Source organism: Manihot esculenta, chromosome 3 (genome assembly GCF_001659605.2).
Source record: "Manihot esculenta cultivar AM560-2 chromosome 3, M.esculenta_v8, whole genome shotgun sequence".
Lineage (NCBI taxonomy): Eukaryota > Viridiplantae > Streptophyta > Magnoliopsida > Malpighiales > Euphorbiaceae > Manihot > Manihot esculenta.
The window spans coordinates 7668727-7691747 of NC_035163.2; the positions used below are offsets into that span (position 1 = coordinate 7668727).

Sequence of the window (23021 nt, forward strand, 5' to 3'; positions counted from 1 at the left end):
CCCATATCAATCCCCATCATAACCCTTTATGTTTTTATCAAAAAAGATGCACGTTGTCATATGTGGCATCTGATATTTTTTTTTTTTTTTAAATTTTTTTGGTCCATTCATATGTGGCATCTGATTACTAAAGAGAAAAACACTCATTGAGAAAATATTATCAATATAATTAAAGTAATAATTTTTTATATTGTTTTTTAGTATATTTGTTATTTATATTTTTATTATTAATTTATTTTAATGTTAATTAGTTTTATTTTTCAATATATATTAAATAAATAGTATATTGAGGAAAAAAAAACAAAGTGTAAGTCAGAAATATCAATTTACTGCCTTTTATAGTATTTTTAATTCAATAACGGAAGTAGCACGTAAAATTTTTGTTCAAAAGTTGCAATGATAATTTCAAAAAAAAAAAAAAAAAAAAAACAAAGAAAAGAAAGAAAATAATTTCAACTAAATTATCTTTGTTAATATTTTTAATTATAATTAAGCTTATAAAGCTAAAAGATTTGTTTTTTTGATGAAGAGTCAACTCGTAATTACTTTAATGCATTATTCATATCAAAATTTTCCAACCTAATGAAACACATACATACACTACAAAAATATTGACTTTGAAAGCTCCTTACCAACTTCTCCATCATCATAATCTTCCACCTCCAGTAAACAACTACTTCATTCTCTCTCTGCCGGCCGGCTAATTCAAGAATGTCCGAAACAAGAGCGCCGCTGCCATGGCTCTTCCGCCGGCGATCAAGCACCGAAATGATGAAAAATTTAGCCTCAGTTTCAAGCAGCCTTTTGCCAGCTTTCGGAACCGTTGTTGACGAAGGATACTTGCAGCTCAGGAAACGGGTCATAGCTCCATACGATCGTAGATACAGGTAATTAAATATCTATTCTTTTTTTTTTTTTAATTTTCTTTCTTTTTTAGGAGAATAAAAATTTATATATTTATATATATATAAGAGAAGAAGCTGTGGTTGCGCAGGTGGTGGCAGACGTTTCTTGTAGCATTGGTAATATACTGTGCATGGGCGTCTCCGTTTGAGCTAGCTTTCAAAAAAGCGGCCACCGGAGGTTTCATGGCGGTGGATTTGGTGGTTGATGTCTTTTTTGCAATTGATATTTTGCTCACTTTTTTTGTGGCTTACTTGGACAAATCTACCTATCTTCTTGTTGATGATCACAAGAAAATTGCACTCAGGTAATTATTAATCAGACCTTCTCATTTCCGATTTAACCAATTATTGATTTCAATCTTAATAATAAATTATTCTTTAGCGATGAGATTAAAAAAAATATTAATTTTCACATTAATTGTTTAAAAAAAATTTATTGTTTTCATCTTTTAAAAAAAGTGTCTACATTATCTGTCGTTATGCAGACATAGGCTATTAAAGTAGGGTTTCACCATTTTTTTTAATGAGGTTTTCCAAAGTTTTTCCACTCTATTAGAATAATTTATTCACTAACTTTTTACTATGCTCCTATTTAACATGTAAATAAAAATAAATAAATTTTAGTATTAAAAATAGCAGTATTAGTTTAAAATTTTAATAGTGTAAATTATTTAGTAGATTTTTTGATATTTTAGAGAATTTTTTATGTATTTTTTAAAATTAACGGATTAATAAATAAATTTTTTTATAGAATTAAATAATAATTTTTTAAAAAAATTTAAAATCTATTTCAGCAAAATAAAACAATTGAAATCAACTTGTTTTAATTGAGTAATACATAAATTTGATCAGATTTCATATTAGAATTCAAATATTAAATTATTATATGCGAGTTTTAAATTATTTAATTTCCCTTAAAAATTCTAAATGCATGTTTTATTTTCAGGTATGTCACAAGCTTATGGTTCCCTATGGACGTAGCCTCAACTCTTCCATTTCAACTCGTATACAGAATTTTCACTGGCAAAACGAGTGAATCTGAAGTCTTTCGCGTCCTCAACCTGCTTCGCCTCTGGCGACTTAGGCGTGTCAGTGAATTATTCGAAAGGTAATTAATTCAAAGTTGAATTACTATTAAATCTATAAAATTTATTAAAAAATAATAAAATTAAAAATTATAGATAAATTAATAAATTTTCTGCAAATTCAATCAATTAATAATAATTAACTAAATACATATTTATATCCCTATATTTTAATATTTTTATTTATTAAATACTTTAATTTTAATCAAAACTTAATAAATATTTAAATTTTAAAAAAATATTACTTTTAAATATAATTTTATTAAATTTATAATTTTAAAATTATATTTAAAAGTAATTTTTTCAAATTTATCCTAAATTTATAATTTTAAAATTTTATTTAAAAGTAATTTTTCATATTTATAATTTTAAAATTAAGTTTAAAAGTAAATATTTTAAATATTTAAATATTTAAAATAATATATATTTTTTTAAATTTTAAGTGTTTAAAAATAATAATTTTTAAGATTTAGAGAGTCTTGTAAACAGCTTCATTTTGCAAGTTTATTATTACGTATTCTTAATGTTGTTGATTTGATAATATCCACTGCTGATTTCAATAGTCAATTCAATATACAAGTTATTTATTAGGTTATAATTAAAATTAACGTATTTAATAAATAAAAATATTAAAATTTAAGTGTAAAAATATATATTTTATATAATAATTCCGCTTTTTCCTCCAGGTTAGAGAAAGACATACGTTTCAGCTACTTTCTGACAAGACTCGTTAAACTAATTAGTGTAAGCAATTTTCTATCTTCTTTTATTTTGAAGAATTATTTGTTTTTTTAAATTATATCAAAATTAATGTATATGATTTTGAATTTATCACATTAAAAGCCCTCAATCCAATTTTCCATTAATTATATGAGAAATTACTAAAATATCTTAAAGATGTATTACTTTTTCATTCTTAAATTACGTTAAAATTAATATTTACATCCCTTAATTCTTAAACATAAATATTTTAATATTAATTAACTTTGAAAAGCTAAATTTTTACGAAATGTAATGATGCTATCTTAATATTTTAATTTTGATAATTTATGACAAAATTAAAAGTTTGTAAATATTTTATCCTAAATTAAAATCCCAATTGAGAGATGTATATTATTGCTTTTCTGATATTGCAGATGAGACTTTTTATTGTTATAAATGAATCCCATTATGACACATAAGCAACCTTAGATTTAACAGTAGATATATATGGTAATATCCATTCCAATTAAAAGAAACTCTAAATTAAAACATCCTAAATCAAATTTCAAATTCCCTTCTAACCTAATATCTCTCCCTAATATCTCTCCGATTCATCTATCCTAACCAGTTATTGCGCCCAATCATCACCCATAACCATTGGACTTCTTAGACGTCGGTCCCTAGAAAAGAACACAAGTCCAAAGTCCATCAAATCATTCCCAAACAGACCAGCCCAACATTGCATGCCCCAGCTCGGTAACGTGAGACAGGCCGGATTGACCAGGCGCGCAGGTCCACTCGAGGATAGCCTAGCCCAGTGACATGACAAGGGTTAAAAGAACAGGCCCATTCACCTTGCAGCCCTATCAATACGTGCATCGGAGGGAATTAAATGGCCACCTGATAGGAAATGGTACGCTGGCACATCCGTACGTACGGACTTGAATGACAGTGACAGGAGGCACAATAGTAAGGGACAGTTATGCGTCACTAGAGGATAAGAAAAAAAGAATAAAAGAAGAGGGACGTGCTTCTCCCAGACTAAGTTTACACACACTATAAAATCCTATTTTCTGGATCTCAGAATATCATTTGGCGCCGTCTGCGGGAACGAATGAGATATTATCGTCACTAGAGTTCCATTCCCATAACACCCACTGAGATCCACATGGCAAATCACAATGAAAACCATACCAGTAGCACCCCAGAACGACCTAAGCTCTGCTCAAGGAGGTCGACAGTTCTCATTCTCAAGCCCCACAACCCTTTCAAACCAACCACCCGTGTTGTTTAATCCCTTGCCGAGCTCGGCAGGAAATGTACCCAAAACCACCTTGTTTGACCAAGAACTCTAGACCATGGCTCTTCAGCAACAAAACACTACTCACTAGCTGGAGCAGATGCTACAACAGAAGGGCCTCAATACCCCACTGAACATACCCCCTGTAGCTGAAAATGCCACTGAGCCCCAATCCACCTTCAACTACTAGATCCCCCAACAAAGCAGTCGGAGAACCGGAGAAGGGAGTCGATGAGTCGCTAGAGAAGATGAGCCGACAATTAGAGCCCGAGAAAGGAGGGTGAGAGAGCTCATTGAAAATGATGAAGTAGAGAGCTACTTTGCAGGGATAGCCGGGAGGATTGAAAGTGAGGAATGGGAGGAGGGATATCGCCTAGAGAAAAGGCCAAGGCAAAAGGAGTTGTATGTAGACCGGAAGCTGAGGAAGATGAAGGAACAACTCCTGGCTGAACTGGGGGCAAATGATAACAGCCAGACCTTCTTATCCACATCCTCATTCTTTTCAAGATGGATCCAGCAGGAGACCATCTCAAAAAAGTTCTTAATGCCGCCAATGGCAACATATGACGAAGCAGGGAACTCCCGAGAGCACATCCTGAACTACAAAACGTTCATGGAGCTCCAGACTCTTTCGGATGCCTTAATATGTAAGGTTTTTCCCATAACTCTCACGAGACCGGCGAGGACTTGGTTCAACAGCCTGGAGGTGGGGAGCATTAAGAGCTTTAAGGACCTGGCCAACTTATTCATCAACCGGTTCATCGCCGGGTCCCAGCTGAGAGGAAGACCAGCTATTTAGAAACAATCTGACAGAGGAAGAATGAATCCCTGAGGGAGTATGTGGCTCGTTTCAACACGGAGGCCTTATAGATCCCTGAGCTGGATGAGAGCCGAGCAGTGGAAGCAATGCAGAAGGGGACCACATACCGTGAGTTCTTTGGGTTGCTGTGTAGGAAACCACCCACCACCCTCACGGAGCTGATGAAGAGGGCAGAGAAGTACATAAGGCAAGACGATGCCTTAACTACGAGTAGATTAGCCAGGGAAGCTGGTGACAGGGGTAAAGCAGTGGAGGAGAAAAGGCTTGAGAGGCAGGAGAGGCGGCAGAATAAAGGGCCCGAGATGTACAGGCAGCCTTGGAACATGAGAGAACAAATAGTGTATCAGCCCTGGATCCCTGAGGTAGTCACTCCTCTGAATGCATCCAGGGCTGAAGTGCTCATGGCGGTACAGGACAAGGACTTTGTCCAATGGCCCAAGCCCATGAGAGCTGACACTAGCCAGAGGGATCCAGACAATTATTGCCAGTACCACCGGACCCATGGCCATGACACCAACAGCTACTACCAACTGATCAATGAGATAGAGAGACTGATCAAAAGGGGGCATCTCCAAAATTTCTTGAAGAAATCAGAAGGAGAAAGGCCCCAATAGAACGCCATAGCAAAGAGGCCCCATAGACAGGGAGCAGGGCCAGTGAATGACGGCTCCAGTAGAACCATCAACATGATCGTAGGGGGAATTGGGGGCCTAATGAGCAGAAGAGGAAAGAAGAGGAGCCGGAGTGGAGAAGGGAGCAGCAACGAAGTCCTACAAATAGTAGAGCATTCTCCAGTAACCATCTCCTTCTCCCCTGAAGATGCTCACGGGATTCAGATGCCCCACGACGACGCTCTAGTCATCGAGGCCGTCATTCATAACTACAGGGTCCTTAAGATCTTGGTAGACGACGAGAGTAAGGTGAATCTATTGCCTTACAAGGTCTTTCAGCAAATGAGAATACCAGAGGAGCAGTTGGTAAGGGATCAGGCCCCGATCAAGGGGATAGGGGGAACCCCGATGGCTGTGGAAGGGAAAGTGAAGGTGGCCCTAACATTGGGAGAACCGCCCTTGTCTCGCACTCACTATACAATTTTCCTTGTGATGAAACTCCTATTAAGCTACAACGCAATCTTGGGAAGGCCTATGTTGTATGACTTCGAAGCAGTGACCAACATCAAATACCTGACCATGAAGTTTCCAACCGAGGCAGGAGTGGGAGTAGTCCGAGGATAACAGGAGTAAGCTAGAGCAGTGTATCTGGCCACGGTGGCAGAACCAAATGTAGCAGAAGAGGAAGTAAACCCAGAGGTCATGGAAGTCCGGGATGAAAGAAGGAGGCCAGGACAGAGCCCGTTGACGAGCTAGAGACATTTTCACTATCAGAGAAAGAAACAGACAAGGTTTTCAGCCTCAACGTGAGCCTTGACGGAGAGCAGAAAGTGGCAGCAATTGCCCTTATCAGAGGACATGCCTCAAGTTTTGCCTGAAAGCCTTCTGACATGTCAGGAATAGACCCCGAGGTGATGACCCACAAGCTCATTGTCCTCCCCAGAGCTAAACCAATAAAGCAGAAGAAAAGGGTATTCGAGAAGGAGAAACAACAAGCCACTCCCGAAGAGGTTCAAAAGTTAGAAGAGGCAGGATTCATTAGGGAAGTTATGTACCCACAGTAGTTAGCAAACCCTGTGTTAGTGAAAAAAGCCAATGACAAATACAGAATGTGTATAAATTTTACCGAACTGAACCAAACCTGTCCCAAAGATTATTATCCCCTTCCCGACATTAATAAAATGGTCGATTCTATGGCCAGTTATGATTATATATCGTCCCTTGATGCAATGTCTGGTTATCATCAAATCCCAATGGACAGGTCGGATGAAGAGAAGATCTCGTTTATAACTGAAGATGAGACTTATTGCTACAAGGCCATGCCCTTTGGGCTGAAAAATGCAAGGGTGACATACCAAAGATTGATGAATAAAATCTTCAAGGGCCAAATAGGGAGAAATGTAGAAGTGTATGTAGATGACATGGTGGTGAAAAGTCATACCTTCCAGCAGCACCTGGCCGATCTAAAAGAAGTATTCGGGGTGCTGGAACAGTACAGAATGAGGTTGAACCCGGCGAAGTGTGCTTTTTTTATTAGAGGAAAATTCCTAAGCTACATGGTCAGTGGAAAGGGCATTGAGCCAAACCCAGAGAAGGTGGAAGAGAAAAATAAAACGTCAATAGACAAATACCAGCTTTCCGGCAGTCCTGAAGACTAAACACGAACATGCACTTCTCGACCTTATACTTCCGAGAAACAGAAGTCAGTCTGAGAAGGCAGATCTGATCCAACAGGTGCAGCTGAGGAAGGTCATTACAGCCTGGGGGGACATCCCTCCAGAAGAGGTCCACATCCTAAGATAGTCCCGAGCCTTCCTTCAGCTCCACCACAGCAAAACCCTCAACCCAGCCTTTATGGAGTCTTTGTACCCTGAGAAGATAGACAACTCTCCTCGGGGAGCAAAGTAATAGAACTCTGGACTGGCATGGACCAGACGGAAGAAGGTGAAAAACAAAACGACAGAGGGAGTGAAACTCCAGGATAAGCTGATGGATTCGAAGGAAAACATAAAAAGAATGGAGTTGGGGGAGAGCATGCGAGGAGTTACTCTGAAGTAACAGAAAACCTCGACAAAGAAGGGAGAAAAGGGGAAGGTCAGACCAAAATCGCGCTGCTTGACAAAAAAGACCGAGCTGCGATCCCGCTGGGAGTCAAACAAACCCTGCGGCGGAGAGACAGGGAGGACCATTCTCTCGTTACGATAAGGAGCTCTAATGCGAAAAAGGGGGTGTCTAGGTATTCTCGGGAAAAGAAGTTGGAGAGGGATGCAAAGGTGATACTAGACCTCTGATTCACAACATCAGGAAGCCTAGGGACAGCCATTAGAAAGTGCAGGGGACGTACCTCAAAGAAATTTTGCAGAGGTTGAGAGAGACGAAGTACAGAGAGCAAGGCGAGAAGGAGAGTCTGGAGAGAATTGAGAATTTTGAATTTGAAAAGAATAAAGGCAAAAAAGGACATTTTTTACAGAAGTCACCCTCGGGTCGCGCGATCATAATGGGGGCCTAAGGATTTACCCCTTATCGCTCATAGAATAACTGCTGAGGAGGTGAAGGGGCACTTGATAACCACCAGGCTTCTTACACCTTAGGGCGAGGCCGGGCCCTAGAGAAGAACACATGCCCAAAACCCATCAAGTCATTCCCAAGCAGACTAGCCCAACATTGCATGCCCCAACCCGGTGACGTGAGGCAGACTGGACTGACCAAGTGCGCAGGTCCACTCGAGGATAGCCTAGCCCGGTGACATGACAAGGGGTAAGAAAACAAGTCCAGTCACCTTGCAGCCCTATCAGCACGCGTGCTGAGGGAAATTAAATGACCGCTTGACAGGGAGGGGTACGCTGGCACATCCGTACATATGGGTCTGAATGACAGTGACAGGTGGCAGATCTTAGTAAGGGACAGTTATGTGTCACTAGAAGATAAGGAAAAAGGACTAAAAGGAGAGGGACATGCTTCTCCCAGACTAAGCTTACACACACACTGTAAAACTCTATTTTCTGGATCTCAGAATATCAATCACCATAGTAAATCTTAAAGAGGTTGATGACAATGAAAAGTACCAAAAGGCTATAGCAAGGATAAAACCATGACAACACCAGACCTAAATGCAGTAATAGAAGCCTTACCAACTCCTTTTCTTGCCTTAAGGGTGGTTCTAGCAGTTGCATATGTAGCAATTTTCATGCAAGAATTACAAAAGTGAAATCACCAAGCAAGAAGGAAACTGTGCTGAAGAGCAGCGGCTAGAGCAAGCTTGCACGTCTTCAATGGGTCATAGGTGCAAGGTTAGGTCTTGGGGATGAATCCCTCAACTGAGCCAAGGAACCAGAAAATAAAGATTGCAAAAGCAACCATGAAATTGAATATCTGAATTTCATATCCCAAGTACAAAAATGAAACTTTTTCTCATACATCAAAAAGTGGGGTGTGAGTGAAATCTTCTTCTTAAGCTATACTTTTGGAAGAGAGCATATCAAATGGAGAGATATTAGGGCTCTGAGAATATGAAATTTGATTTAAGGTGTTTTAATTTAGGGTTTCTTTTAATTATAATGAAATTTACCTTGTGTATTCTATGATTAAATCTAACCAAGGTTGTTTATATGTCATAATGAAACCCACTTGTAATAATAAAAAATTGAAATTGCCACCTGCAATGTCATGTTAAATCACACGCCTTCTAAATGAGATTTCAATTTAGGTAAAATATTTACAAAACTTCCAATTTTGGCGTAAATTGTCAAAATTGAAATGTTAAGATAAAATCGTCAGACCTCGTAAAAGTTTGACTTTTAAAATCAATTGCTCTTTATAAAATTGAAAAGAATACGCAGTTTTTGAATATGAATAAAGGGGCCTTTTAATTTTACAGAGTCAAAATACTGGAATTAAACTATTAAATTAAAAAATATAAAAACATATGTGTTAATTTTGACATAACTCAAAAACGAAAAAGTAATTCACCTTCTTTCCCCACCAACTCTGGAGCATATATCGTCAATTGATATCTGTAAGATTTTTCTCTTCAAACCAAGACAGGTTACCCTATTTGCAGTGCACTCAGCAGGATGCTTCTATTTCTGGCTAGCTTCCCATCATAAAAACCCAGACAATACATGGATTGGAATCAAGATCCAAGATTTCAAACACAGAAGCATATGGCTAGGCTACACCTATTCAATTTACTGGTCAATTGTTACCCTTACCACAGTTGGCTATGGAGACTTGCATGCAGTCAATACAGGAGAGAAGATTTTCAACATGTTTTATATGCTATTCAACATTGGTCTCACCGCTTATATAATAGGAAACATGACAAATCTTATTGTCCACGCTGCAGTTCGAACTTTTGCCATGGTAAATTCCATCTATCAATCCAAAATCCTGAATGTACAATAAGCCTCCATTTATTTCGTGAAAAATATTTTCTATTCTACATTTTCTAATCTTGGGGTACTTGGGATAATTTTTTTCCACAATTTTTTATGTCTAGGGTACTTAAGATAATTGGTTAACTGAAATTTTTTTTTTAATTAAAAGAAAAATTAAGTCAATTTCTAAAGAAAATGATTAATTTTTTTAAAAGAGTCATTTTTAAAGAAAATGACTGCATTTTTTCAAAAAATTCAATTTTTAAAGAAAAATATTTTTCACATTTTCTGATATTTGGAATACTTAAATATTTATTTTTCATATTATAGCTGAACAATAAAAAATATTCTTTTAATCAAAAGAAAATTGAAGTCATTTTTAGAGAAAATGGCTGCATTCATTTTTTAAAAAAGAAAGTTATTTTTTGAATTTTGAGGATTTTATTAACACTATTATATACAAATTTATTAATATTTTTTATTTTTTACATTATAATGAAACAATGAAAAATAAGTTATTTTTTTAAAAATATTTTTATAGAAAATATTTTCTTAAAAAAATTATATAATATTTTTCATATACAAGTTATTTTTCATAAATTAACGGAGTCTAATAACTAGAAAATGCTGTTCTGGGATTGATGTCTAGTTTGCATAATGGTTTGACAGAGAGATACCATCAATGAGGTATTAAGATATGCAAGCAAGAATAGACTTCCAGAAGGCTTGAAAGGGCAAATGCTGGCACACATGCAACTAAAATTCAAAACAGCCGAGTTACAGCAAGAAGAAGTGTTAGAGGACCTACCAAAAGCTATAAGATCCAGCATTGCTCAGCATCTTTTCCGTAGCACTGTTGAAAACACCTATCTATTCAAAGGAGTCTCTGAAGACCTCGTCATCCAGCTGGTAAATATACCCTGTGCTCTCCATGTAATTTATATTAGTAAATAAGAAATTGCATCAAACACTCAAATAAATAAATGTAGGAATGGCAATTATGACTAATGCAAGCAGCCAAAACAATTGTAACTTCACGAATATCTTCTTGCGTTTATTCTTCAGGTATCAGAGATGAAAGCAGAATACTATCCACCTAAGGTGGAAATCATTTTAGAAAATGAGATTCCTACAGATTTCTATATTATGGTGTCCGGAGAATTGGTATGGCCAGCTCTTTTCTTTTTTCTCACAGGCAATTAAATATTATATGCTCTTGGATTTGAAACCTGAGCTGTATTTCATTTTGCAGGATGTGCTCACATACAAGAATGGAACACAGCAGGTATTTCGGAATATATTTAACCAACAAACTACTTCCTGAATGAAATTTAATTTTCTTCATACTTGTGTGAGAACAATTGTTTAGCTTTCCACAGTGTACGATAACTTGAATTAATACTTCATACACAAGGATGACACTTTAGAGCATAGTTCAGCCTTTACATAGACCTGGTTGAAAGTAGAACTCCAGTTTGCAGACAAAGTGAACGCTACACAGCAAATCCACAAAACATAGTATCTCCTTGATGCTGAACCTTCAACTAACCAACACAACTATGACAGGATCACACTTTACAGTCAACAAGATCCTGAGGAATGAAATCAACAAACAGGTTACCATATAACTGAACAAACTTCAATCAGCTATATCTCGTGATGCAAAACAATAAGCAGAAGTTATGAGAGCATTATCTTCATGAGGTAATAAAGAAAATACAGGCCGCTTATTAAGGGATCCTGACATCCTGTTCATGTTATACATTCTACAGAAGAGGAAGGAGAATAAAAAATAAAAGAAAGAAGAAAAGATTGGCAACTGGCGCTCCTAACGGGATGGGTAATGAGCTTATATAACTCTCAACCTATTGCAGCTAGAAGAGGCAGAAGACTTGTTTCTAAGAAACAACAAGAGAAGTTAGACACAAGCGTTCAAATCCTTGGCTCTGACACCACATAAAAGAGGAATAAAGGCACAAACAGCTTGATAATTCAAGCATATGGCTATATACTGTTACGAACAATCTAACAATGGTTAGATTACACATTTACAAGCATATTCAGAGCAAATAATTCCGGCACTTAATCACTCGATTGTAGCACATGTCAACATATTCCAGTGTCTTAAGTTTCGGAACCTTTACAAAAATTCAATATATAAAGCAAGCTAACTGAAGCCTGTTATCCTAATGATTTGCAATTAACAAACCTTTATCAATGCTGACAAGAGTTCTTCAGGTTTTGTCAAAACTAGGGGCTGCAGATGTGGCAGGAGAAATAGGAGTTATTTTTAATATCCCACAACCTTTTACGATGAGGACCAAGAGGCTTTCCCAGGTCATCAGGATGAGCCATCACCATTTCAAACTAATGGTGCAACCAGAAAGTGAAGATGGAAAAACAATTATCTCCAACTTTATTCAGGTTTTAGAAGAATTATTTGTCATTCTCATAGCACACCAATTACAATCACTTCAATATTTATGCTGGTTTCTTTGTTTTCAGTACTTGAAGGGCTTAAAACAAGAGATGCAAAAAGAAATACCCTTCCTGATGGAATTGCTGCGTGACATGAATGTAGAGGTATTTCTTCATCTCTGACTAATATAACTAATGTCAGACAAATAATTTCTATGGAGTTAGCATCTGGCTGCAAAAGAATCAGGCTAATCAACAGTTATGCAGAGAATCTTATGGCCTTGGAATTTAAAATAAGTTTTGGAAGACAAAACAGGACCTCTCAATAAAAGTTTAAATATTATTCTAATAACATAACGGATTGAAACACGAGAATGGTATGTTGTACCATTCTGGATTTCCGAATATAAGAATATTAATAAATTATAGACATGCCAAAGTATAGAGGGAAAGGAAGAGATACCGATAGAGCGAGAGAGACATGAAGCAGGAGGAAAGTCAGCTGTTATGGGCCAGCAACTACAGCAATATAATACAAGAAGATTAAGCATTCAGCATAGTATATATAATTTATGATAGCCAGTATGAAACAATATTTGACAAGAATATTTTGATCAATTAGTATATTGTTAGCTTTAGAAATCATTTTTTGTTCTTTGCAGCACAATGCAACAAATGAGGGGCTACAAAATCCTGCAGCACTAAATTCTCATGGAGATACAAGTGATGAAGGTAAACATGATGCCTAGGGCCTTGAATTATCTCTATTCATACTTAACAATGTAATAATGTACAGAAATAAGTTTCCTGCTTGATACAAGGACTTGATTCTCCAATGTACAGAATCATAGATTTCCATAAATTAATGATCACATAATGTTCCTGTCTGTATAAGATTCATCTAACAATTTTGCAGAAAGACCAGAAACTTCTAGTCCAATATCAAGCAAAAATCCCATCAGGGTGGTAATCCATGGGCATCATCCAAATGAAAGTCCAGCAGAAGGTCAAGGTGACACATCAGGCAAGCTCATACACATGCCAGATTCAATAGAAGATCTTTTCAGATTAGCAGGTATCAATGTATTGCAGATGCTGATATTACATATAATAATTAATTATTCAATAGCAAGATAAAAGAGCTTAGCAACATATGTGGCATATTTGTAGGCCTACACGATCTCACCTTTTAGCTTGTGATTTCATGTCTATGTACTAGAAGAAGAGAGAAGAGAGAGAGAGAGAGAGAATGGAAGGCCAATATAATGCACTCAACTTTCTTAAATTTGATACATGCAGAAAAGAAATTTGGCAAACGAGGAAACACAATTCTCATGGAGGATGGCTCACAAGTGGAAGAGTTGGTTGCTTTAAGAGAGAATGATAACTTATTTATTTTCTGAAGATTGAAATGATATTCTTACCAACTTTCAGCATACCTTATTTTTGTTCTAAGTGATCATTTTGCAAACTCATTGTAAAAAATTTTGAGTTGTCAAATATGAGACAAGGAGAATTATGTACCTTGTGTGATCCTTTTTTTTTCTGGGTGTGTGTGTGTGTGTGTTTGAAATGCATGTGTACAAATACTATGTGATTATAGTACGGGCAGCTGGACATATACAACATCTCTATATATTTTAAGGTTAGAACTCAAACTCTAAACATTAACAAAATCTTTGAGCTTACACTTCTATAGCATCTGTTATTGATCGTATCCAATACAGTGAAAGCAGCTTTCCAAAACCTTTCCTTCTCTTCCTGCAAGATTTTCTTCCTTTGAAGTGCAGTATCTTTGCATTTTCCTCCAGCAGCAGAGCTTTGATCAATTTCACCAAACCGAATTCATCAAGAAAAAGAAAAGGAATAAAATGCGTGCAGAGAAAAGAAAGGAAGAAATAGAAAAACTATAAAATATACATATAATTATAAAAGATAACAGTTCACAGACAGAGGAGAAGCAGAAATAACCAAATGCTTTTATTTTTCATGAGGAGAAAGAGAAAATTATGAATGCATTACTAGTACGTAAGTAAAACTCCTTCTTGAAGTACAATAAATTAACTACCATTGCATTTCTGAAATTAAAAGTGATTAAGAACTCATACTATCATCTTAAGCATGTTCCCCATTGCCGTCTCAACCTGCTGTGACATATCTGCAAACAGAAAACGGAACCTTACAATTTATTTAACAAAAAAGTATTAAATTAAATGATAAAATACTAGTCAACCACAGAACCATTATGAGCAAAACAGACTCAACTAGAGCAAATAGGATACCAAAAATAACAAATTAAATACACAATAAAGCACTGTGGTTATCCATGCGTGAAAATTGAAGTGTATTGTAAGCACAGAATGGGTACAAACTTCTCAAAGTTTTTTCTTTTGGACTCTCAACATCTTGGAACTCCATGCTTAGCGATTCATGGAAGAATCACTTAGAAATAACAATAGGCAACCGCTGATCATGAATTCATATCATTCTTTCTGATGGAAAATTGTGGTAAAACTCATGATATTAAGATCGCATTTTGAAAGAATTCTTGGTCTAAACATAGTGATAGATTTATGATCCAGACATCATTTTCCTTCAAATTAAGATTAGCGTTACTCAAATATTATCGGAAAATTATACCAAAACTAAGTGGTGCTAGCATATGGTGCAAAAGCGAACCACCGAGGAGAGATGAGAGTTGAGACTCCGCCTCTGAAGAATAGGCAAGAACCCGACAATCAGGATGATAAAGAACTATTTAGACTCCTCTCACTAAGAGGAAATAAGAGAAAAGATAAGGTTAGAAGACTAAAAGTCTTATTGAAATTCTTCAAAGATTGAAAAAGTGTCTTTCTAATAGCTAAGAGAGGTTATTTATAATAGAAACAAAAACCTAATAAGCAAAATTATGAAAATATTCAAAATATTCAAAAAAATAATTAAAATGCAAAATTAACTCTCTAAACGATGAAATTTCTTTATCGAACTTTTGAAAGTTGTGCGTTTCGAAATTCCCTTTCTGAAAACCTATCATGGGTGTCTATCGAACGTCGGTAGCAAAAGTTAGACCCGGTCCAAATCTGAAGTCTAAGGCTAGTTGCTCCATGTCATTCCCTTCCACTTGTAAAGAACTTGATCTCGAGTTGTCATCAGTAGGATAGTACTGAAATATATTTTTCACATTAAACGTCTTTGAAATTTTCATCTCATGTGGGAGGTCAAGAACATAGGCATTGTCATTGATCTTCTGAATGATCTAGAATGGACCAATCTTCTTGGCGTCAAGCTTTTTCTATCCCCCACCACGCTTCTTGCGTAAATACACCATAACTTGGTCACCGACATTGAAGGACTTGAAACGCCTATGTATATCAGCTGTAGCTTTATATTTGTCATTAGTTTCTGTAAGGCATTGTTGTACCTGTTTGAAAACGTCAACGTGTTGTTTTGCCAAGTTGCTTGCTGCAATACTGTTGTGAGAACCTGTGGGAAGGGCAATAAGATCAACTGGATGCGCTAAGACTTTTCTGTATACAACAGCAAATGGTGACATCTTTGTGGAGCTGTGGACAACACTGTTGTAAGCAAATTCTACTTGGGCAAGAGCAAGATCCCAAGCAGTTTTCTTGTTACTGCAGATGCAGCGCAGAAGATTGCCAAGCGTGCGGTTCACCACTTCAGTTTGTCCATCAGTTTGGGGATGGACAGCACTGCTGTATCGAAGTTCAGTTCCAAAATATTTCTATAAAGTCACCCAGAAATGAGCTAGAAACTTCACATCTCTGTCAGAAGTAATTGTCTTAGGGACGCCATATAAGCGAACAATCTCCTGGAAAAACAGTTTTGCCACATGAGAAACATCATTAGTTTTCTTGCAAGGAATGAAATGCGCCATTTTGGAGAACCTATCAACAACAACAAAAATAGAATCAGATCCATATTGAGTTCGTGGAAGACCAAGAACAAAATCCATAGACAAGTCCTCCCAAAGATGTGCTGGAATAGGCAGTGGAGTGTATAAGCCTGTATTCAGCGAATGTCCTTTCTGAGTTTGACAAACTAGGCACTTATGGACTATCTGACCTGTATCCCTTTTTAATTGTGGCCAGTAAAAACGCTCCTCTACCCTAGCAATAGTCTTGTCACGCCCCAATGACCACTCAAACCTCCTCCATGGACCTCCTGAATCAGCTTTTCCCACAAAGAAGATCGAAGGATGCATAACCTATTTTCCTTAAAAAGAAAGCCATCATGTACTAAGAACCCATCAGCAGGCTGGTGAGTCTGGACTCTAACCCATATATCAGCAAAGTCATCATCTATAGCATACAAATCCTTTAGGAATTCAAAACCTACAACCTCCTGATTAACTGTAATCAATAGAGCAGCCCTCCTACTTAAAGCATATGCCACCTTATTATTATGGCCAGCCTTATGTTTGATGAAATAATGAAAGGCTCCAAAGTAAGCTGTCCATCGAGCGTGCATCTTATTCACATGTTTTTTAGTTTTAAAATGGATCAAAGATTGATGATTTGTGTGAATAATAAACTCTCACCCCATCAGATATTGCTCCCAAGTTTTAAAAGCCCGGAATACTGTATATAGCTCCTGCTCATAAGTAGACCACTTCTTTCAAGCTTCATTCAGTTTCTCACTAAAGAAGGCAATAGGCCTTTTAGATTGTGACAACAATCCACCAATCCCAACTCCACAAGCATCACATTCAACCTCAAACAGTTTATCAAAATCGGGTAGAGCAAGAATAGGGGCAGAAGTAAGCTTATCTTTAATCTCTTCAAAACTCTTGTTGGCAGCTTCAGTCCATGCAAATTTCTGCACTCCCTCTTTCTTCAAGCAATCTGTGATAGGGGCAACGATACTGCTGAAATTTCTGATAAACCGTCGATAGAAAGTAGCAAGGCCATAAAAGCTGCAAACTTCAGAAATAGTTTTGGAGATGGGCCAATTCCTTATTGCTTCTACCTTCTTCTCATCAACATGTGTCCCTTCTACACTAACAACGAACCCCAGGAATAGAATGCACTCCGTCATATAAATGCAGTTCTTAAGATTAATAACCAACTCACTTTCTTGCAAGGCTGTCATGACTTGACGGAGATGCTGTAAATGTTCTTCTTTGCTGCGACTAAAAATTAAGATTTCATCAAAATAAACAACCACAAATTTGCGTAAGAAAAGGTGCAAAACCTGGTTCATGAGTAGCATAAAAGTGCTTGGTGCATTCGTCAAACCAAAGGGCATAACCAGCCACTCATACAAGCCTTCCTTAGTCTTGAAGGTAGCCTTCTATTCATCTCCCTCCTTGATCCGTACTTGGTGATAGCCATTTTTAAGGTCGATTTTAGAAAAGAATTTAGACTCGGATAACTGATCCAGCATGTCATCCAATCGTGGAATAGGAAATCGATATTGAACTGTAATTTTGTTGATGGCACTGCTATCCACACACATTCTTCAAGTCCTATTTTTCTTTGGAACTAATAGGGCAGGTACTCCGTAGGGGCTAATGCTCTCCCGAATATGCCCCTTCTTCAGTAATTCTTCAACCTGTTCTTGAAGGATTTCACTGTCCTTTGGACTCATCCTGTAATGAGGCAGATTCAGTAATTTTGATCTAGGAATGAGATCAATCTGATGTTGGATATCCCACAGAGGTGAAAGCTTGGATGATTCCTCCACTATCTTAGGAAACTCCTCCAACAACTCTTTGACAGGTGGTGGTAAAGATGGTGTATCCTCCATTGTACCTTTTGCTCTCATCAATAAAGCCAGTGTGCCTCCATATTTGTCAACTGCGCCTGATAGCCTCTGCACTCTCGTGAAAATAGCAACAACACTCTTCCCTTCCACTTTAGAATGTTTCACAGAACCGGAAGGCAAGATAGTAATTTTCTTTTGATTCCACGTGAACATGTATGAATTCTCCTTCCCCTATGCAAAGCATCAACATCGAACTACCAAGGGCAACCTAGCAAAATTCCACAGCAATCCATATCCACAACATCACAATTAACAGGTTCAGTATAAGATTTACCGATCGAGATAGGCACGCTGCAGATTCTGTTGACCTCAATTGTCGGACCTTTCTTAATCCATCCGACTTTGTATGGCGAAAGGTGCGGCTTTGTAGGCAACTGCAATTTCTCCACCAATTGCTTAGCTATCAGATTCTCACAATTGTAGCTATCTATAATTAGCCTGCAAATTGCCTCTCCTACTAACTGTCGGTTGTTGAAGTCGGTCAAAAATAACCTTTTTAGTTATCAACAATATTACTACTGCAGATAGTGGTGAAAGGATCAAATCCACAGCGAATTGAGAAGTTACCTATTTTCCTTGTCAAGACCAAGAGAATTAACTGAAAGCAAAGAAACTGAAAGCAAAATAAAAATAAAGTGCAAGTAAAGTAAAAAGGGGAGTTTTGAGATTGATTGAATTGATCTAAACCTGAAAGCAATAAAAGAAAGCGAATAATAAAATAAAGATATTTCAATCATGAGAAAGATCTAGTTGAAGAATTGGATCCACTTCAGTTGTTGGGATTGATCATTGATACTTAGTTTCCCTTGATAGATTCAATAGATTAGTTATGGAGATGGAAGACGCTTCTCACCACCATGTCTCTCCTTAATCATAAACCAATTAGGGAACGTCCTCTAATTAATCACTAATCAACAAGTTGCCGAGGAACGTCCTTGGGCCTTAGGTATCAAAACAACTGTCAATTGCATTAAGAAATAGAGAGATCTAATCCTAGCTACCCAAACGCATGGTGATATTGCTAGATTATGCAACTTCCTTAGTTTTTACACCAAGTGTTCTTATGTTTGAATAATCCAAGCAATTACGGACTCAAAATTATTCAAACTAACAATATATTACCTTGCAATCAAGAATCAAGTGGCCACATTAATCAAAATAATGAAACAATAATGGAATCAAGCATGAAGTTGCATAAATATTGAATAACCAAAGATAATAATGTATGTTCAGATCTCACAATCCATAAAACAACCAAAGTATCACCTAATCTTCAACTAAAACAAAAGGTTTCAGCCACTCATGGCTGAAATAAAACAAGAAAATAAAGAAAGGAAGAAGAAGAGATGGTGCCACTTGCAATCCCATATGTGTTGTAACGACCCGAAAATCGGACCGCTACCGGCGCTAGGATCCAGATCGGCTTAAGGCCGCCGGGACCCGTAGCAAGCCTGACATGAAACCTGAAAACCTGTATAATCCCATACATGATCAACAACATGCATAAAAATTTAAAACTTTTCTTTTCATATACATCAACCAAACTCAACCTGTGCATGCACTGAACATAACATAACATAAGCATTAATCCCTCTGTGGGATCTCATCAATGCCCTAATGGGCGATACAACATATGTTGAGTTGGTTTGCATACTCATAAAATGTCTAAGATCATGTATCAAAAGGGACATCCTAAACATATAGTCAAGCACAACCTCAAATCCTCAAAGTCATTACATACTTAAAACAGTACTTTTACATAACATTAATACATTTATCATGTCCACACTATCTATTACAAACACATGACTTCATTACTCTTATGGATCTCCTGGTCTACCCTGTACCTGCAATCCTGGGGAAAATGGGAGAGGGGTGAGCTACTAGAGCCCAGTGAGCAGAATAATAAAAACACTTAAATCATATGGATCATGGAATGCATCACATCACAGCTAATCACATCAAGGATGAACTTGTCACCAATAGCCTTCTACATGGTCCAACTGTGCCAGAACGTAGAATGGGTCCTGGTCTTTCCCTTATATAGCATAACATAACATGGTCCAATTATGCCAGAACGTAGAATGGGTCCTGGTCTTTCCCTTACATAGTGCCAGCGAACGTAGAATGGGTCCCACTGGTCTTACTTTCCGTACCGTACATATCACATCGTCATATCATAGATCGAGGGCTATGGATCATCCAACGTTCATCCACATCAATCAACAATAAAGTGTGCAATGCAACATATTCGTGAATTCTAATGCAAACAACCTAGTACATCTCATGGCATTCATGATGTGTGATACATGCTAAAAAAATCCATTATTTGCTTTAAAACATAATAAGTTATTCCACTCACCTCTAGATAGCTCTGACCAGACACTGGGGCAACAGACTCACTGCTGGGGTCCTCGGTTCCTCGGGTCCGAACCTACACAGGTGGACTCAAATGAGGGACCAAACATACATGAACACAACTCTAAACTATTCCCCAAAAACCCCCTAAAACATCATGGAATAATCATAGAAAAACATGCAAAAGAAGGCTGGACAGGGCACTTTCGGCGGCAGGTTCGGCGGCCGAAAGTCCCTCCAGAGCCGAAAGTCAGGCAGGTTCGGCGGCACCTTCGACGGCCGAAACTCCCAGACAGAGGCGAAACTCATGCATGTTCGGCGGCACTTTCGGCGGCCGAAACTCCCAGACAGAGATGAAAGTCTCCTTTCGGGGGCAAGCTTCGGCAGCCGAAGGCTGCCTCCACAAGCACGTTCGGCGGCCGAAAGTTCCTTCGGCTACCGAACCTGGTTTCTCCCAGAATGGCAGAAACTCAGCTCTCTTATGCATTTATGCCTCCACTCTCATCCAAACATGCATAAACCTATTCTACAACACTCATACACAAGCATACAAGTTCCTAGGGGCAACAACTAACTAAAACCCCATCTAAAACACATCAAACATACATTTGCAAGCCACATTGTTCAAAATCACATCAAAAACCCATAAGCTCAACATAAGCTACACATGCATTTTCTACCCCATGAACTTGCATAAAATTTGCTTAAAACATAAAGTAAGCCAGAGATCAACTCTTACCTCTTGAAGATCGAGGGTAGAGGCGTTCTAACTTGGAGTTGGAAGAGATTTGAGTTCTTGAACCTCAAAACTCCAAAACTTGCTCAAAACTTGGAAATCTTCAAAACAAGATGAAAACTAGTGAAAAACTCGAAAGATCTGAAGGAAAAGACTCAAGATCGGTGAGGGGTGGCGGAGAACTCACCTTGGCCGGAAATGGGGAAAAAGCTCGCCCGTTTTCGGCTAAGGGACCCTTTTATAGTGGCTGGCCAGGCCACGTTCGGGGGCCGAACGTGCCTCCGCATGCATGCCATGTTCGGCGGCCAAACTTGAGGTTCGGCGGCCGAACCTGGACTTTCCTCACTTATGCTTTCGGGGGCCTAAAGGCGCTCCCGAAGGCATGCACGTTCGGCGGCCGAACTTGAGGTTCGGCGGCCGAACCTGAGTTTTCCTTCAAGGTTGTTTTCATGCAAAAACTCATTTCCATTATACTTAAAACCATGAAATACCTTAAAACATTTTATGAAAATATGATTCTACCCTACTAGAGACTTCCGACATCCGAGATTCCACCGGACGGTAGGAATTCCGATACCGGAGTCTAGCCGGGTATTACATTCTCCCCCCCTTAAGAACATTCGTCCTCGAATGTTCCTCAACTAGTACATAGCATGGCATAGAACATAACATACATACATAGCACATAAACACATAGAGATCTAACCTTAAAAGAGATGAGGGTACTGCTGGAGTATAGACTCCCGTGTCTCCCAAGTGCATTCCTCCAAATTGTGGTGGTTCCACAGGACTTTCACCATCGGGATTTCCTTGTTCCTTAGTTTTCTGATCTGGGTGTCAATGATCCGTACAGGCTGTTCAACATAGGTGAGATCCTCTTGGACCTCCACATCAGGCTCACTAAGAACCTTGCTCGGATCTGACACAAACTTCCTCAACATTGAAATATGGAAAACCGGATGGATTCTTTCCATTGAAGCAGGTAAATCCAACTTGTACGACACATTCCCAATCTTTTGCAAGATTTCAAAGGGTCCGATGTATCGTGGAGCTAATTTACCTTTCTTTCCGAAGCGAACCACTCCTTTCATAGGAGACACCTTGAGCAATACCAGATCCCCCTCCTGAAACTCTAACTGTCTTCTGCGGACGTCTACATAACTCTTCTGTCTGCTTGCAGCAGTCTTGATTCTTTCTCTGATTATGGGTACTACCCTGCTGGTAATCTCTACTAGCTCAGGCCCTGCCAAGGCCTTTTCTCCAACCTCTTCCCAGCAAACAGGTGATCTGCACTTCCTTCCATATAAAGCTTCATATGGAGCCATCCCGATGCTAGCATGATGGCTGTTATTGTAGGCAAACTCCACCAAATGTAGATGCTGCCTCCAAGAACCGCCAAAGTCCAGCACACACATTCTGAGCATATCCTCTATGGTCTGGATGGTCCTTTCTGATTGTCCGTCCGTCTATGGATGGAAAGCAGTGCTAAAATCCAACCTAGTACCCATGGCATTCTGCAGACTCCGCCAAAATCTGGAGGTGAACTGGGGCCCTCTATCGGACACTATTGAAACAGGAACCCCATGCAGCCTGACGATTTCATCGACATACACCTGCGCCAACTTGTCCACAGAATAGCCACTCCTGACAGGGATGAAGTGAGCAGATTTGGTGAGTCTGTCCACAATCACCCATATGGAGTCCAATCTGTTGGACGCCGCCGGTAACCCCACTACGAAGTCCATAGCTATATTTTCCCATTTCCACTCTGGAATAGGTAGCGGGTTAAGCATTCCAGCCGGCTTCTGATGTTCCAGCTTCACCCTCTGACACACTTCGCAGGCTGACACAAACTGTGCCACTTCTTTCTTCATAGCTGGCCACCAATAAACCTTCTTTAGATCTTGATACATCTTGGTGGCTCCG

At 38.2% G+C, this 23021-nt stretch overlaps 1 protein-coding gene and 1 long non-coding RNA gene across 3 annotated transcripts; one reads left to right on the plus strand and one right to left on the minus strand.

Moving 5' to 3' along the window:
• The first annotated feature begins 518 nt into the window (after window positions 1-518).
• On the plus strand, window positions 519-13740 carry LOC110611496 (potassium channel KAT3). 2 transcript variants are annotated; one of them, XM_043954913.1, is made up of 13 exons: window positions 523-887; window positions 995-1210; window positions 1852-2013; window positions 2677-2734; window positions 9468-9785; window positions 10469-10708; window positions 10865-10963; window positions 11052-11084; window positions 12038-12223; window positions 12305-12382; window positions 12880-12949; window positions 13134-13292; window positions 13517-13740. In XM_043954913.1, exons 1-13 carry the CDS (start codon window positions 712-714, stop codon window positions 13618-13620), a joined length of 1899 nt encoding a protein of 632 aa, XP_043810848.1. In that variant the 5' UTR covers window positions 523-711; the 3' UTR covers window positions 13621-13740. The 2 variants fall into 2 exon arrangements, with proteins under 2 accessions (XP_043810847.1, XP_043810848.1); XM_043954912.1 differs by having other exon boundaries at window positions 519-887; window positions 12038-12382.
• Window positions 9676-14291, minus strand: LOC122723238. The gene is made up of 3 exons (XR_006350206.1): window positions 13907-14291; window positions 10608-12736; window positions 9676-9812 (listed from the first exon to the last, which is right to left on the minus strand). It is a non-coding gene; the product is annotated as an uncharacterized LOC122723238 (long non-coding RNA).
• Between the last annotated feature and the right edge of the window lie 8730 nt (window positions 14292-23021).

Coding starts and splice junctions, on each gene's coding strand:
- LOC110611496 (XM_043954912.1), top strand. CDS start 712: ATGTCCGAAACAAGAGCGCCGCTGCCATGGCTCTTCCGCCGGCGATCA. Junction 2,014..2,676: donor GTCAGTGAATTATTCGAAAG/GTAATTAATTCA, acceptor TTTTTCCTCCAG/GTTAGAGAAAGACATACGTT. Junction 13,293..13,516: donor AGATCTTTTCAGATTAGCAG/GTATCAATGTAT, acceptor TGATACATGCAG/AAAAGAAATTTGGCAAACGA.